Source organism: Cervus canadensis, chromosome 24 (assembly GCF_019320065.1).
Source record: "Cervus canadensis isolate Bull #8, Minnesota chromosome 24, ASM1932006v1, whole genome shotgun sequence".
NCBI classification, from domain to species: Eukaryota; Metazoa; Chordata; class Mammalia; order Artiodactyla; family Cervidae; genus Cervus; species Cervus canadensis.
In genome coordinates this window covers 7,375,479-7,388,655 of record NC_057409.1, presented here as the reverse complement: position 1 = coordinate 7,388,655, position 13,177 = coordinate 7,375,479, and the positions used below count along the sequence as shown (strand labels likewise).

Sequence of the window (13,177 nt, the reverse complement as noted above, 5' to 3'; positions counted from 1 at the left end):
GGCCAAACAGACAAGTCAGTGCTGTCTCAGGGAGGAGGCTGTGGAGGTGTGAAACCTGGAAATGAAAATTGTGAAACTAACAAGGATAAACCAGTCTAAACATCAAAATCAAGGTTAAAAGGTTACTATACTAATGAAGGCTGGCTTAATTTCCAAAATAAACAAACATCTCATATAACTCAATTAACAAAAAACCCCAGACAACCCAATCAAAAAATGAGAAGATCTAAACAGACATTTCTCCAAAGAAGACATAACAATATGATGGCCAACAGGCACGTGAAAAGATGCTTAGTGTCACTAATTATCAGACAAAAGCAAATCAAAACTATAACAACGTATCACCTCACACCAATCAGAATGACCATCATTAAAAAGTCTACAAATAATAAATGCTGGAAAAGATGTGGAGAAAAGGGAACCCTCCTACATTGTTGATGGGAATGAAAATGTAGTCACTACGGAAAACAGTGTGGAGGTTCCTTAAAAAACTAAAAACAGAATTACCATATGATCAAAGCAATCCCATTCCTGGGCATATACCTGGATAAAACGCTAATCTGAAAAGACACATGCATCCCAATGTTCACTGTACCACTATTTATAATAGCTGAGACATGGAAACAACCTGAATGTCCGTAAACAGAAGACTGGACAAAGACATGGCATCAAAGATATGCAATACTACTCAGCCATAACAAAGAAAGAAATAACGCCCATGTGCAGCAACAGGGACACAGCTAGAGATGATCACACTAAGTAAGTTAAGAAAGAAAAAGAAATATCACCATGTGACGTCCCTTATATGTAGAATTTAAAGTATGACACCAATGACCTTATCTACAAAACACAAGCAGACACAGAAGACAGACCTGTGATTGCCAACAGCAGGGGGCCGGGGTGGTGTGGCAGAAGGATGGACTGGGAGTTTGGACTCAGAGTTTGGAATTAGCAGAGGCCGCTATTTTATATGGAATGGATAAAGAAGGTCCTACTGTATAGCACAGAAAACTATATTTAATATCCTGTAGAAAAGAATATGAAAAAGAATGCATATATATATATATATATATATATAATATAGTTGTGTATGTATATACATATATTTATACATATAAATATATATGCGTGTAACTGAACAACTTTGCTGTACATCAGAAATTAACACAACATTGTAATCAACTATACTTCAATAAAATAAATTAAAAATAATAAAGGCTGCTATTTATGGAGCAGTTATACGTATTATATATGTATATATGTCAGGCATGGCACCGAGTCCTTTCCACACATGACCTTTGAGCCACAAATAACTCTATGAAGTGGGTATTATTCTGAGTCCTGTTTTAGCACACAGGTTTGAAGAAGTTTAGTGATGAACAAAAGAAGGCTCAGAGAAGTGAAATAAACTGCCCGAGGTGAGGACCGGAGGATGACTTACAGTCTCTTGATGAGAATCACTCCTCCACGCTGTCTCCCACTGTGTTCTCTGAGGTTGCAGGACTTCAAAGGTGGCAAAAAAAAAAAAAAAGTTCCCCACCTTCTAAGTGCTACATTCCCACTGATGACACAGGCAGCTGAGGTTACTTTTAAAAGCCATTTCCACAAGCATATGAATCTCCACCCCTAACAAGTGGCTACAGACAGACACGGTTAGTAACAGCAATATAACTTAACACCCTTTCATCCGAGTGTTTCAAAGGGCTTCCTCAACCCTAATTACGCCCCAAAGCCTTGTGAAGTGGTGACTGGCTCAACTTCAAGAGAATTAAAGTCAAGCAAGGAAGTTGCCAGCGGCCCAGGGGTTACACAATTTGAACACACATCTACTAGCCACCCTCAAGTGCCTGGTGGAGGGCAATCCAGAGTGGAGGTGCCAACCAGCAGGGCACCTGACATTAAGTTCCTCCTCCAACCTCAGCATTGGAAACTGTGAAATGGTAGCGTCCAGGTCTGCTGGCAGGGAGGGAAGAGGACAGGGCCGGGGGCCTTCATCTCTGAACACCACTAAGAGCTTTCTCAACCCATCAGGCTCTGCTTTTGGCTGAAGAACCACCCCAAGGGTTTTCACTGAAGTTATTCAAAGTGTTAGGTGCTCATAAGTACACGTGAATGGCTAACCCTGAACAGGGATTTGACCTTGGGATCAGTGATTCTGCGTGCTATGAAAACAGAAGGTGCGGGTTGAAACCTCGGTGCTTCCACCAAGGGGCAGCTTCTAGCCATGGCTCCAGTAGACCCAAAGATGAAGAGGAAGGACCAGCAAACCCAAAGTCTCTTTCCCCTCTGCTTCAGAAGACCAGCAGACCTGGACTGGGGTTACTGCCTCTGTCACTGATGGCTGTGTGACTTCAAAAGAATTGCCTTAACTCTCTGAGCCTCAGCATCCCCTCTGAAAAATGGAGCTGACTGTAAACCCTTAGGAATATCATGTTATAAGGCACATGCTTAAACATCACTCCACAGGTAATCAATATTAAAACAATTCTAGCTGCTGCTATTATTATTTTTATAATTTTCATTTTTTTCATTATTATTATTAGCAACACCTCTAAGGAACCTTCTGGCCCTGATATGCTCTGATCCAAGAATCGATCTTTTGCCAGCTATAACTCTGAAAGAAAAGAAACTATTCTCAGAAAAGCAGCCAAAGGTCACAGAGGCACGATACCCTGGATATTGGTGTCGGAGTGAAACCTGAGCTCAGACCTCCTGTTTTAACGTCTTCTTCACATCTGCCAACAAGAGTCTCTATTTAAATTCTCTAAGTCCCCTACATACAAGTGCGTTTATAAGTCTAACTCATTTGTAAGTCCAACAAAGTGAGCCTGGGTACCCAATTAACACAATTGGCTATATAGTACTGTATTGTAATAGGTTTATGAAACTTTTCATACAGATAGTACATAAAAAACCAACAAACATAAAAAATGAAGAGAACATCTTTAATCTTACAGTGTAGTACCGTGAAGAGTACAGTACAAGAGCTGGCACACAGAGGCATGCTTGCATCTTTGAAAGCTCACAACTCGAAGGTTCGTAGGGAGGGGACTTACTGTACTATGGTGATAAGACTGTCACTGCCTGCTATTTAAGCTGATCTCCCATAGTCCCTTGAACTTAAAATGCTAACAGGTAAGTATAAACTGCCTTCTAGCTTGCTCTGAGGGTTGAAAGTGTCACAGTGTTAATCTCTCAGCTGCGTCCAACTCTTTGGATCCCATGGACTGTAGCGCACCAGGCTCTTTTGTCCGTGGAATTCTCCAGGCCAGAATACTGACATGGGCTGCCATTCCCTTCTCCAGGGGAGCTTCCTGATCCAGGAATCAAACCCAGGTCTCCCTCTTTGCAGGCGGATTCTTTACTGTCTGAGCCACTCACACGCAAATGCAACGGATGCAGCAGACCGGCTGACATCCCGGCAACACCTGTGACCTGGCTTTAAGCCAGCTCCCTGATGCTTACCTTCCCCAGCAAGTGAGGCATTACCTTCTCTGCTGCCATTTCAACCCTTATTAAATAGTATCAGGGAGAGAAGGGGCCTCACGGAGTGCCTGGCACAACATAGGCAGGAGGAAGTGTGTGTGTGAAAGTCATTCAGTCGTGCCTGACTCTTTGCGACCCCATGGACTGTAGTCCGCCAGGCTCCTCTCTGTCCTTGGGGTTCTCCAGGCAAGAATACTGGAGTGGGTAGCCTATCCCTTCTCCAGAAAGTCTTCCCAACCCAGGAATCAAACGGGGGTCTCCTGCATTGCAGGCGGATTCTGTACCAGCTGAGTCGCCAGGGAAGCCCAGGTAGCAGGAAGCGATGGATAAAACCAAGGGCTCTGGCAGCACACAGACTTGATTCAAATCCCAGTTTTACAACCAGGTAACTGTGGTCTTGGGCCAGTTAACTTATCTCTGTGTGTCAGTTTCCTCATTTGTAAAATGAGGAAATAGAAGTACCTACCTTCTGGGAGTTATAGAGAATGAATAGTCCCTGTTATAGCAAACGCAACTAATGTTAACTGCTGTTATTATGATGACCATAGTAACTGTAAATTGGTTATAAAAGTATAGATAAAGGACCGATATTTTCCTGCCAGGAAGACTGACAAAGGCTTCATGGATAAGGTGATATTTGAGTTGGAGCTGGAAGGGTGGGTAGGATTTCCACAGGCAGAAAACAGGGAATGGTGCAGGCAGTTTCCTAATCTGTAAATCCAGGTCATTCTCATAACCACCCTATGAAAGGAAAGTGAAGTTGCTCAGTTGTGTCCGACTCTTTGCGACCCAGTGGACTGTATGTAGCCCACCAGGCTCCTCCATCCACGGGATTCTCCAGGCAAGAATACTGGAGTCGGTTGCCATTTCCTTCTCCAGGGATCTTCTCGACCCAGGGATCGAACCCAGGTCTCCCGCATCGCAGGCAGACGCTTTAACCTCTGAGCCACCAGGGAAGCCTATAGCATGAACTTAATACAGATGTGTGAAGGAATTACATGACTTTCTCCATGACATAATACCACAAGGGCTTCCCTGATGGCTCAGATGGCAAAGAATCCACCTTAAAATGCAGGAGACCTGGGTTCGATCCCTGGGTTGGGAAGATCCCCTGGAGGAGGGCATGGCAACCCACTCCATTATTCTTGCCTGGAGAATCCCATGGACAGAGGAGCCTGGCAGGCTACAGTCCCTGGGGTTGCAAAGAGTCAGACATGACTGGGCGACTAAGCATGCACATGTAATACCACAAAGTGACAGAACTGGGGCTGGAAGCCAGGTCTCCCAGATTTCCAAGCCTGTGCTTTAACACTCTACTGTATCTCTCTTTTTGTACCAAATTCTGTCCTGAAGGGTAGCTACTTACCGGAATGTTTTCCCCGCCTCCCTCCTAGACTCCTTTCGGGAAGAGCCATCTCAATGACCCAAATTGCTCCTGTCCCACCCAGCACAGGCATGCATATAGCTATGCATATAGCTCAGCTGAAATTCCTACTTGCTACACAGAAGAAACTGAGGTCCAACTTTTGCAGTTTGAGGTAAAGCTTCCAGAGTCAGAGACCCTTGGGGATGCTAGTCATCAGCAGTTCAGCCTGCTGGTCTCTTTCACAGACCACCCTCCCTCAACTATCAGAATTCATTCTCTGCTGGGGTGGGCAAGGGCGGGGCTGTAACTCAGGGCACACTGCTTGTTTCTGAGGTCATCCCGCTGATCAAGGTAGACTTGTGTCCTCTTAATGGTTTCCCCAAAGGTAAGAGACAACACAGGAGTAGTCCACCCAGTCTCAAGCCCACAGCAAGCAAAAAATCCTGTTTGCTGGAGGACTCCACCCCCGGCAGCTACTGATTGGACCAATGTAGACACCTGACCCAAGCTGGGCCAATCAGATCCTCCCTCCTTGGAAGGTGGGTTTAAGAGTTCTAGCATCTTTCAAGCCTCACTGCCCTTCCTGCCCTTGGGTTCTATGAGCTACCAAGCCTTATATTAATTTTTCCTTTTGCTTAAACTTCTCTGAAATGGATTTTTATTTCTTGCAACCAAAAGAGCCTGAACAAAATCAAGGAGGAAAGAGCGAGCTTCCCTTTAGAAACCCCTTTCCCTACCCCCAGGTGGAGTTAACTTCTCCTTCCTCTGGTCTGTGCATCTTCACCTGTTGCTGTTTGTAACCATGAGATATTTCTGAGTCAAGCAGTGAGTCAGATCCCTCCTGCATGCCTAGTCTAATTATATGAACTCTAGTTTCTTATTTTCTATATTTTCGATGCTCTGGCATTTGTGACCTTGCTACCTGAGGAGAAACTGCGTCTCTAGGAGTTACCCAATTCTTAGAGATAGCAAAGGGGCATGCAGTCTGGGATGTTCACGGTAGCATCTGCAGTCACCCCAGATTAGAAACAATCTAAACAGCCAACAATAGGAGGTTCTGTCCCACAAATTTTGATGCAGCAGCTCAACAGATTGGGCAATCATTCAGAAAGCATGCTTCCAACCACCACTCAGTGACATGGGCAATAGTCCATCAACAAGGTTAAGAAAAACAACCAAGATACAAAACTCTTCGACCTCAAATTTGGAATACCGGAAAGAAACAGGAAGGAAATTTACAGAAACAGGAACAAAGGTTGGCTTCAAGTAACTGAGCCGGTGATTTTTTTTTTAAGTCAAACCTTCTTAGGGGGAATGAATTCCTTTTTATGTATTTCAGTGAACATTTCTTTTGATTACACATTCTCTTGTACACATGGAGAGGCTGCCTGTTTCTGCCAGTGATAAGCACACAGACCCTGGATGTATCTGTTAGCCGATACTGCCCTGTATGACTGTCTCATTAGAAAAATATAAAATTCCGAACCTAAAAAAAAATAAAAGCTCTTGCCTTGTAGGAGAAGGAAGCCTCTCTCACGGGGTTGGCACTGCTTGTGGGCGGGAGCTGCTGGAGCTGCAGGGCTGCACCGTGAGCTCGGTCCATGGCGGGCTCAGGGCACAGACCAGCTGGCCTGGAGCTGGAGCTGCTGCTAAGCCATCGGTCCTGGCGGGGTTCACCTCCTCCCACCAGCCATCGCCTTCTCACGTGGAAAGAGTACTTCAAGGCTCTTTTGGCCAATTTACAGCCTTTTCCTCATCTTCACTCAGAGACGTGCCAGTTCCTAAGTTTCTTCTCAGGCAGACAGATGGGGACGCGTTTCCTGATTCTCGTGGTGCCCTAGCAGGAGGGGAAGAACATTAAAAATGCATGTACAGTGAAACATTGAGCCGGATTTGTTACCTGAGAAGAGATTACCATTAGGACAAAACACAAACTGCCATGAGAAGTGAGGCCATTTAAAAAATTACATCGTGCCTTTGGCCACTTAATAAAGACATGGCTCACCTACCTCAAAACCATCTTCCCCAGTCCTTTAAAATCCCCTTTCCTCTTCTCCTTCACTTCCTTCCTTCTATCATATGTGTGTGTATGTGTGTTAGTTGCTCACTTATGTCCGACTCTTTGCGACCCCATGGACTGTAGCCTACCAGGCTCCTCTGTCCATGGAATTCTCCAGGCAAGAATACTGGAGTGGGTTGCCATTTCCTTCTTCAGGGTATCTTCCTGACCTAGGGATCGAACTGGAGTCTCCTGTATTGCAGGCAGATTCTTCACCATCTAAGCCATAAGGGAAGCCCTCCTTCCATCATATCCTAATTTAAATGCTACCTTTCCATAGGTTCCCCTACATAAGAAGAACACTGCCTGTATCTGCTTCTCTAGGATTCCAAAAAAGAAAAGAAAAAAGTTCCACTGCCATAAAAAAACAAACCATCTTCATTCTGACTTAGAAAGAAGGAATGAGAAGAAAAGTTATCTCTATGGAAGATGGACTAACTGGCCTGCTCCTGAGGGTCTGCCTAGGGTGATATAACAACGGACCAGGAGGCAGAAGATCTAAGGGACCAGATCGTTTTGCCTCTGGGAGTCTCAGCTGCCTCATCTGTAGAACAGGGGTAATAATCTGGCCTCAAGTAAAACCAGCAATGATGGAAATTCCCATTAACTTCATTGGACTGACATTTTCAGGGCATCTCAAGCTTTTCTACCAAATAAAGAAGAAAGAGAAAGTACACCCCTAGTGTTTTGGGGAGCATGGCCAAAACACCTACAAGTGCTAAGGGTTTCTTTGAGGTTCATGTATAAAAAAAAATAAAAAGAAGCATACAAATTAGTTTTCTACTTACAAAGTCTGTTATATTAATATAAAAATATTTTATATTACTTTTGACCTGTCACGTGCTTATCTGTTTCACCTTGGCCAAGTCATTTAACTTTTCAGCAACCTTCCCCTGCTATGAAATATGGATATTCCATGTCCATATGTTGTGAGAATTTGGTGAAATAATGCATATAAAATGCATGTGGTCACAGCAAGTGGTCAATGAATGTCAGTTATAATTAGTATTAATTTTATTCTTACCAGTTTATTGAATTTACCTATGAATACACCTTTCTTTGTCTCAAGCAACAAGTGTTTGAGGGTTTACTACATTCCAAACAGATGAAGTTTCTGACGTGCTTCAAGGCATCAGAAAGGTGCCTCCTATGGCTACCCGCTCCAGTATTCTTGCCTGGAAAGTCCCATGGACAGAGGAGCCTTTTGGGCTACAGTCCATGGGGTTGCAAAGAGTTGGGCACGACTTAGTGACTAAACCACCACCGTCCTACCAATAGCCTCCAGTTCCCTCTGTTTTCTAGTGCCAGGCCCAGGAATTCTGGCTCCTGGTGTGAACAGCACAGTCCTATGATATAGGACTAACACTGCATTCAGTGTCTAGGAGACATCAGATGCAGGGCTCAAGCCAAGGGCAGCACAAAGACCATTTAACCCAGGCTCACTTTGTCAAAGAGCCTCAAAGTTAAATGACTGCTGCTGCCTCTAGACACGGTTATGTAATCAGTATATATATATATACCTGAAATATACTTATCAGACAAGCTTATAACTCAAATCCCATAACCAGACGTCCCTGACTGTAAAGCCCTATGAATGTTTGTAATCTTGTGAAAAGCATAATTATTCTTCACCATACTTTCATGCCTTAGAAAGGAAGAGTGGCTCCTTCAACCTCTGAGACACTCCTAGAGGCTTTCAGCCTGGACGTGAAGGGGCGCTGAAGCAAAAATTCTGGGAAGCTGTTTGCTGAATCCCCTGTTCAATTGCTGCCTCCCAAGGTCTAGCCTAGAGCCTGGCATGGTGACCTCCATACATACCTATTGACTGGCTCTAGACAGGCCAGCGAAGCACCCGGTACACCAGGGCAGCTTCACAGTCGAGAAGGGAATGGCTTACTCAGGCCTCACCCACTGCAACTCTAGAGATAAAACCCATAGAGCCAGCCCCACCCACAGCACGTCAGAGAAGCCACAGGATGTGCCAAGGGGGTGATGGGAATCCAGGCCTCCTAACCTCCTTCAGATCAGCTGGTCTCTCCAGGTGGGTTTCTGTATTTGCTTTCCTTTGTGGTGGCTGCGGTTGCTCGCATTTAATTATCTTTTAAAAAGCAGCTTCCCTCTCGTGCCTCAGGAACCCCCAGGCATCTGAGGCATCAGGGCCCACAGAGAGAGAACCCCCCCCCTTCAGCTAGGTAGCATTTTGGACTGAAAGCCTTGGAGGAATTCTATGTTAGTTGTCTTCCCTTATAAGGCACACATTCTTTGCCTAATGACTTTCTTTTCCAGACTGCAAAACACTTTTCCAGGTCTAACATGTGCCCCAGAGGCAAGAAAACCAACTCTGTGTTTCTCACCACCCCTTAAGTTTGAGGCCCACACAGCCATCCGCGAGCACGGGGGTCACTGACTCAAAAAGGGAAAGACAAATCCACTAAGGGATGGCTTTCACTCCACCCCCTAGTCCTCATCTGAGAATTATTTCACCAACCTACAAAGTAGGTTTCCTAGATTAGAGAACCATCGGTCTTGGCTGCTAAGAGTAGGGTCTGTATTAAAATTTGGCTCTATCTAATGAGATGGTTGGATGGCATCACCGACTCGATGGACATGGGTTTGGATGAACTCCGGGAGTTGGTGATGGACCGGGAGGCCTGGCGTGCTGCGGTTCATGGGGTCGCAAAGAGTCGGACACCACTGAGCGACTGAACTGAACTGAAAGAAATAATTCACACACGCCCTTTCCCACCACCTGCCGGTTCAGCTTCTGGTTGCTGAGTGCCAGTTACAGAGTAAGCGCTTTCCCTTTCCTGGGCTTTGGTTCACGAAAGGGTTACCCTCTTCAGTCCCCACCCAATGCGCTGGAAATGACTTCCAGTGGCCAGCACGGACCAAGAATGCGTCCCCCACCCCTACCCCTGCCCTCGTCATCCACCTGCTAACTGCACTATCTGCTATCCCTTGGAAGCCCGAGCCGGTGTTTACAGGCACAATTTTGACTAAGTCACTCCATTTCACTTCCTGATTTGGTCAAGCCTGTCATCGCCTTTATTAAGGCAAACTCATGGCCCTTTCCTCGATGCGAAAAAAAAAAAGCAGCATTCTGAGCCAACGAGACCCAAACTGACAAGGCTGGTGACAGCAAGAAGGAAGATGTGTATACTGGGGACGTCAGAGGATCACAAACGCCTTGGCTTTTCCTGAAACCGAAGGCTGAATTCAACCCCATCCCCAAACCCGCCTTAAGTCTAAATCACTACTCACCGGCGGCGTTTCCGCTAAGGCCCACAGATCAGAGGTTTCCGAGACACGACTTGGATTCCTCTATCAAACCGGAGATACAGCCCTCCTAAATTCCTTCCCCGACTCAAGAGATGCAGAGCGGCTGCCGTGTTGGGCTTTCCGAGGCCGCGACTCGATTTACCAGGCCGCCTGTCAGTCAAAAGCTGACGGGCATCTGGCGCCGGCGAGTGGCTTCGAGGAGGAGGCGGGCGGGACAGCCCTCGAGCATTGATTGGCTGGACCGCAGAGCTCGCTGGACGCGTAGGGGGCGAGCCCTGGGAAGGCGGTGCCCCGCTGGAGCCCAGAGCTCACCTGGAGAGGGGCCCCTCTAGCGGTCACAGGGAGGACGTCGGGCTGGGTCTGGAAGGCTCCAGGTGACTTGCTCACTGCAACTGCCCTTATAGGTGGGCAGCCTGCCCGGGTGTCCTCCCCCGCCCCCCCCGGCCTTTACCCTCGGAGCCCTCTCCCGGGCTTTGCTCCTTCTGTTCCCCCACCCCACGATCTCACCAGGTATTCAAATCCTACAGATCTTTCAAGGCCCGGTTCCCCGCCCCCCCCCCCCCCCCCGAAAGCCACGAGGCGAAAAACATCTCTCCTTGCCTGCCCTCCTGGAACACCTGTTGGCAGCACAATACACCCTTCCGGTAACATCCGCATCTCAGTTCAGTTCTGTCGCTCAGTCGCGTCCGGCTCTTTGCGACCCCATGGCCTGCAGCACGCCAGGCCTCCCTGTCCATCACCAGCTCCCGGAGCCAGTTCAAACTCATGTCCGATGAGTCGGTGATGCCATTCAACCATCTCATCCTCTGTCGTCCACTCTCCACCCCCCCCCCTCCCCGATCTTTCCAGAATCACTGTCTTTTCAAATGAGTCAGCTCTGCGCATCAGGTGGCCAAAGTATTGGAGCTTCAGCTTCAGCATCAGTCCTTCCAATAGCAATACTTAGAGTCCTGCCATAAGCCTAGCACTTGATAAATGCTTCTGTAATGTACCACTGTAATAGTTCTAACTGCTTCAAGGATATATTGAACAATATATCCTTGTTATTGAACTGATACATTGTTCAATATATTGAACAATCTAGCCGACATTTTATAAGAACCATAATGGGGTACAGCCTTTAAAAACCGTGAATCACTATACTGCCCACCTGTAACATACAGCAACTATCCCTCAACTAAAAATTATTTTTTTGAAAAATAAAATGTATTTTTAAAATAATTAACAGGTACAGGGAGCTTCACTTTTTCACGTTTCATTCCAGATCCTCTCAACAACCCAGTGAGTGAGACGTTGGGCTCACTCCTGTTTCACAGATGAAGACGTGCTATTTGGACAGAGACCTCCACCGTGAGAAAGGGGCAGTTGTGGTGCAGACGCTGACACCGAGTAAGCTCAGAGAGAACGCCCGACAGCGGATCGAGGTTGACAGAATTGTTAGCAGCTGCCCAAACGACAGCGTGGCAGGTGCGAGATTTTATTGGGGGCGTGGGAGGGAGGAGCTGAGATCAGAGGGCCGGGCCGGGGACATGAAGATGTTTGGATTTCACCCTAAGTTTAAAGGGGAGCCCTTGGAGGGTTCTAAGTAGGGGAGTGACAAGATCACTGGTTGCCCATGGAACACTCCACGGCTGTCCCTGTATATTGTTGCCCATTATCAATCTTTTTTCTTTGACTATCATAAAGAGGGCTTCAATGAATGTTAGTTCTTTTAGCTTTATTCCTTGAAGCAGGGTTTCTGGGTGAGCAAAATTCTAAGGCTTTGAGTCTATCACGAGATTTAGGGGGTTGTCTAGATAAGCCTGTATTGTTTCCACACCCATCTTGCCGTAGTAGCCCCCAAATTCTGGCCGCTTCCCAGCGGTTTTTGAAATGCCTCTGATCATTGGCCAACAGCTTTTCACGCTAAAGAAACGAAGGACACCATTGGCTCGAGTTCATCAGGAAGCGGGCAGAAGGTGGAAGCTAGAACGCTAGGCTTGTGGTTGCCATAGCGACAAGGAGGCCGCCGGCCAGATTCAGTCCAGCGGGACAGACGAGGTAGGAAGCCGTCCCTTTTGGGGGGCGAATGCCGGGGTCGTGGGGAGGAGGACACGGCGCACTGCATTAGACGCCGACTGAGATCCCCTCCTGCCGCGTGCGTGATTCCGATGCCAAGCTAGGTGGTACCGCGAGAGCCTGAAGAAATCACTTTTGGAAGTTCCCCTCCCTGGAGGTGTGCCCTCAGAGTCCCCACCTGAAAAGTGGCGATAATAACCAGGGCATGCCTTCCCCGTGGAGCTCCGGTGAGGGGCGTGGGCTGCTGATTCACCCGCCTCAGTCCAGGCGAGTGTACAAACATTTGGGGTTATCTGGCAGCAGGTGGACGGCAAATAGCTAAGTTCTAATCCCAGGTCCACTCCATCTCCTTGCGCGTCCCTCCTCTTTGCTGGGCGCCTTGGTTTACTCATCTGTAAAACGAAAGGGTGTGATTGGAATCTAGAGATCACTGGTGGTGGTGGTGGTGGTTTAGTGGCTAGGTAGAGTCCGACTCTTGCGACCCCATGGACTGTAGCCTGCCAGGCTCCTCTGTGCATTGACTCCTCCAGGCAAGAATACTGGAGTGGGTTGCCATTTCCTTCTCCAAGGGATCTTCCCGACCCAGGAATCGAATCCAGGCACTAGCCAGCTCCTAAAGTTTCTTCCAGCTCTTAGAAATGCTTTTCTCAGCTAAAGAAAAATATCAAATGGATTATTTACCTGAGAGTGCTTAGAAAAATGTAAAATATTTCCAAGATGCACTATAGCATTATAACTGAATTAATAAAAATCTCATATAGTCAAAACTACTCATGTAAACCCCATAAAATTACATAAAAGGTCACAGAATACATGATATATTAGTATATATTGGCATACTTGTACCAATATATATAATAGTATATATTGTATATACTTGTAGTATATATTGGTATACTTGTACAGTAATATACACATTTAAATGTATG

At 46.6% G+C, this 13,177-nt stretch overlaps 2 protein-coding genes across 2 annotated transcripts in view; one reads left to right on the top strand and one right to left on the bottom strand.

Moving 5' to 3' along the window:
• NIPAL3 (NIPA like domain containing 3) overlaps positions 1-10,361 on the bottom strand; it is a 52,350-nt gene extending 41,989 nt beyond the window's left edge. Inside the window, exons 1-2 of the mRNA XM_043445056.1 lie at positions 10,173-10,361; positions 6,363-6,689 (exon numbers count right to left, since the gene is read on the bottom strand). Coding sequence (XP_043300991.1) covers positions 6,363-6,455 — 93 coding nt within the window. The 5' untranslated portion in view covers positions 6,456-6,689; positions 10,173-10,361. The remainder of the gene's footprint in view (positions 1-6,362; positions 6,690-10,172) is intronic.
• A 167-nt stretch (positions 10,362-10,528) lies between these two features.
• STPG1 (sperm tail PG-rich repeat containing 1) overlaps positions 10,529-13,177 on the top strand; it is a 63,476-nt gene continuing 60,827 nt past the window's right edge. The window contains exons 1-3 of the mRNA XM_043445265.1: positions 10,529-10,594; positions 11,455-11,657; positions 12,087-12,230. The gene's annotated coding sequence lies outside the window, so the exon portion shown is untranslated. The remainder of the gene's footprint in view (positions 10,595-11,454; positions 11,658-12,086; positions 12,231-13,177) is intronic.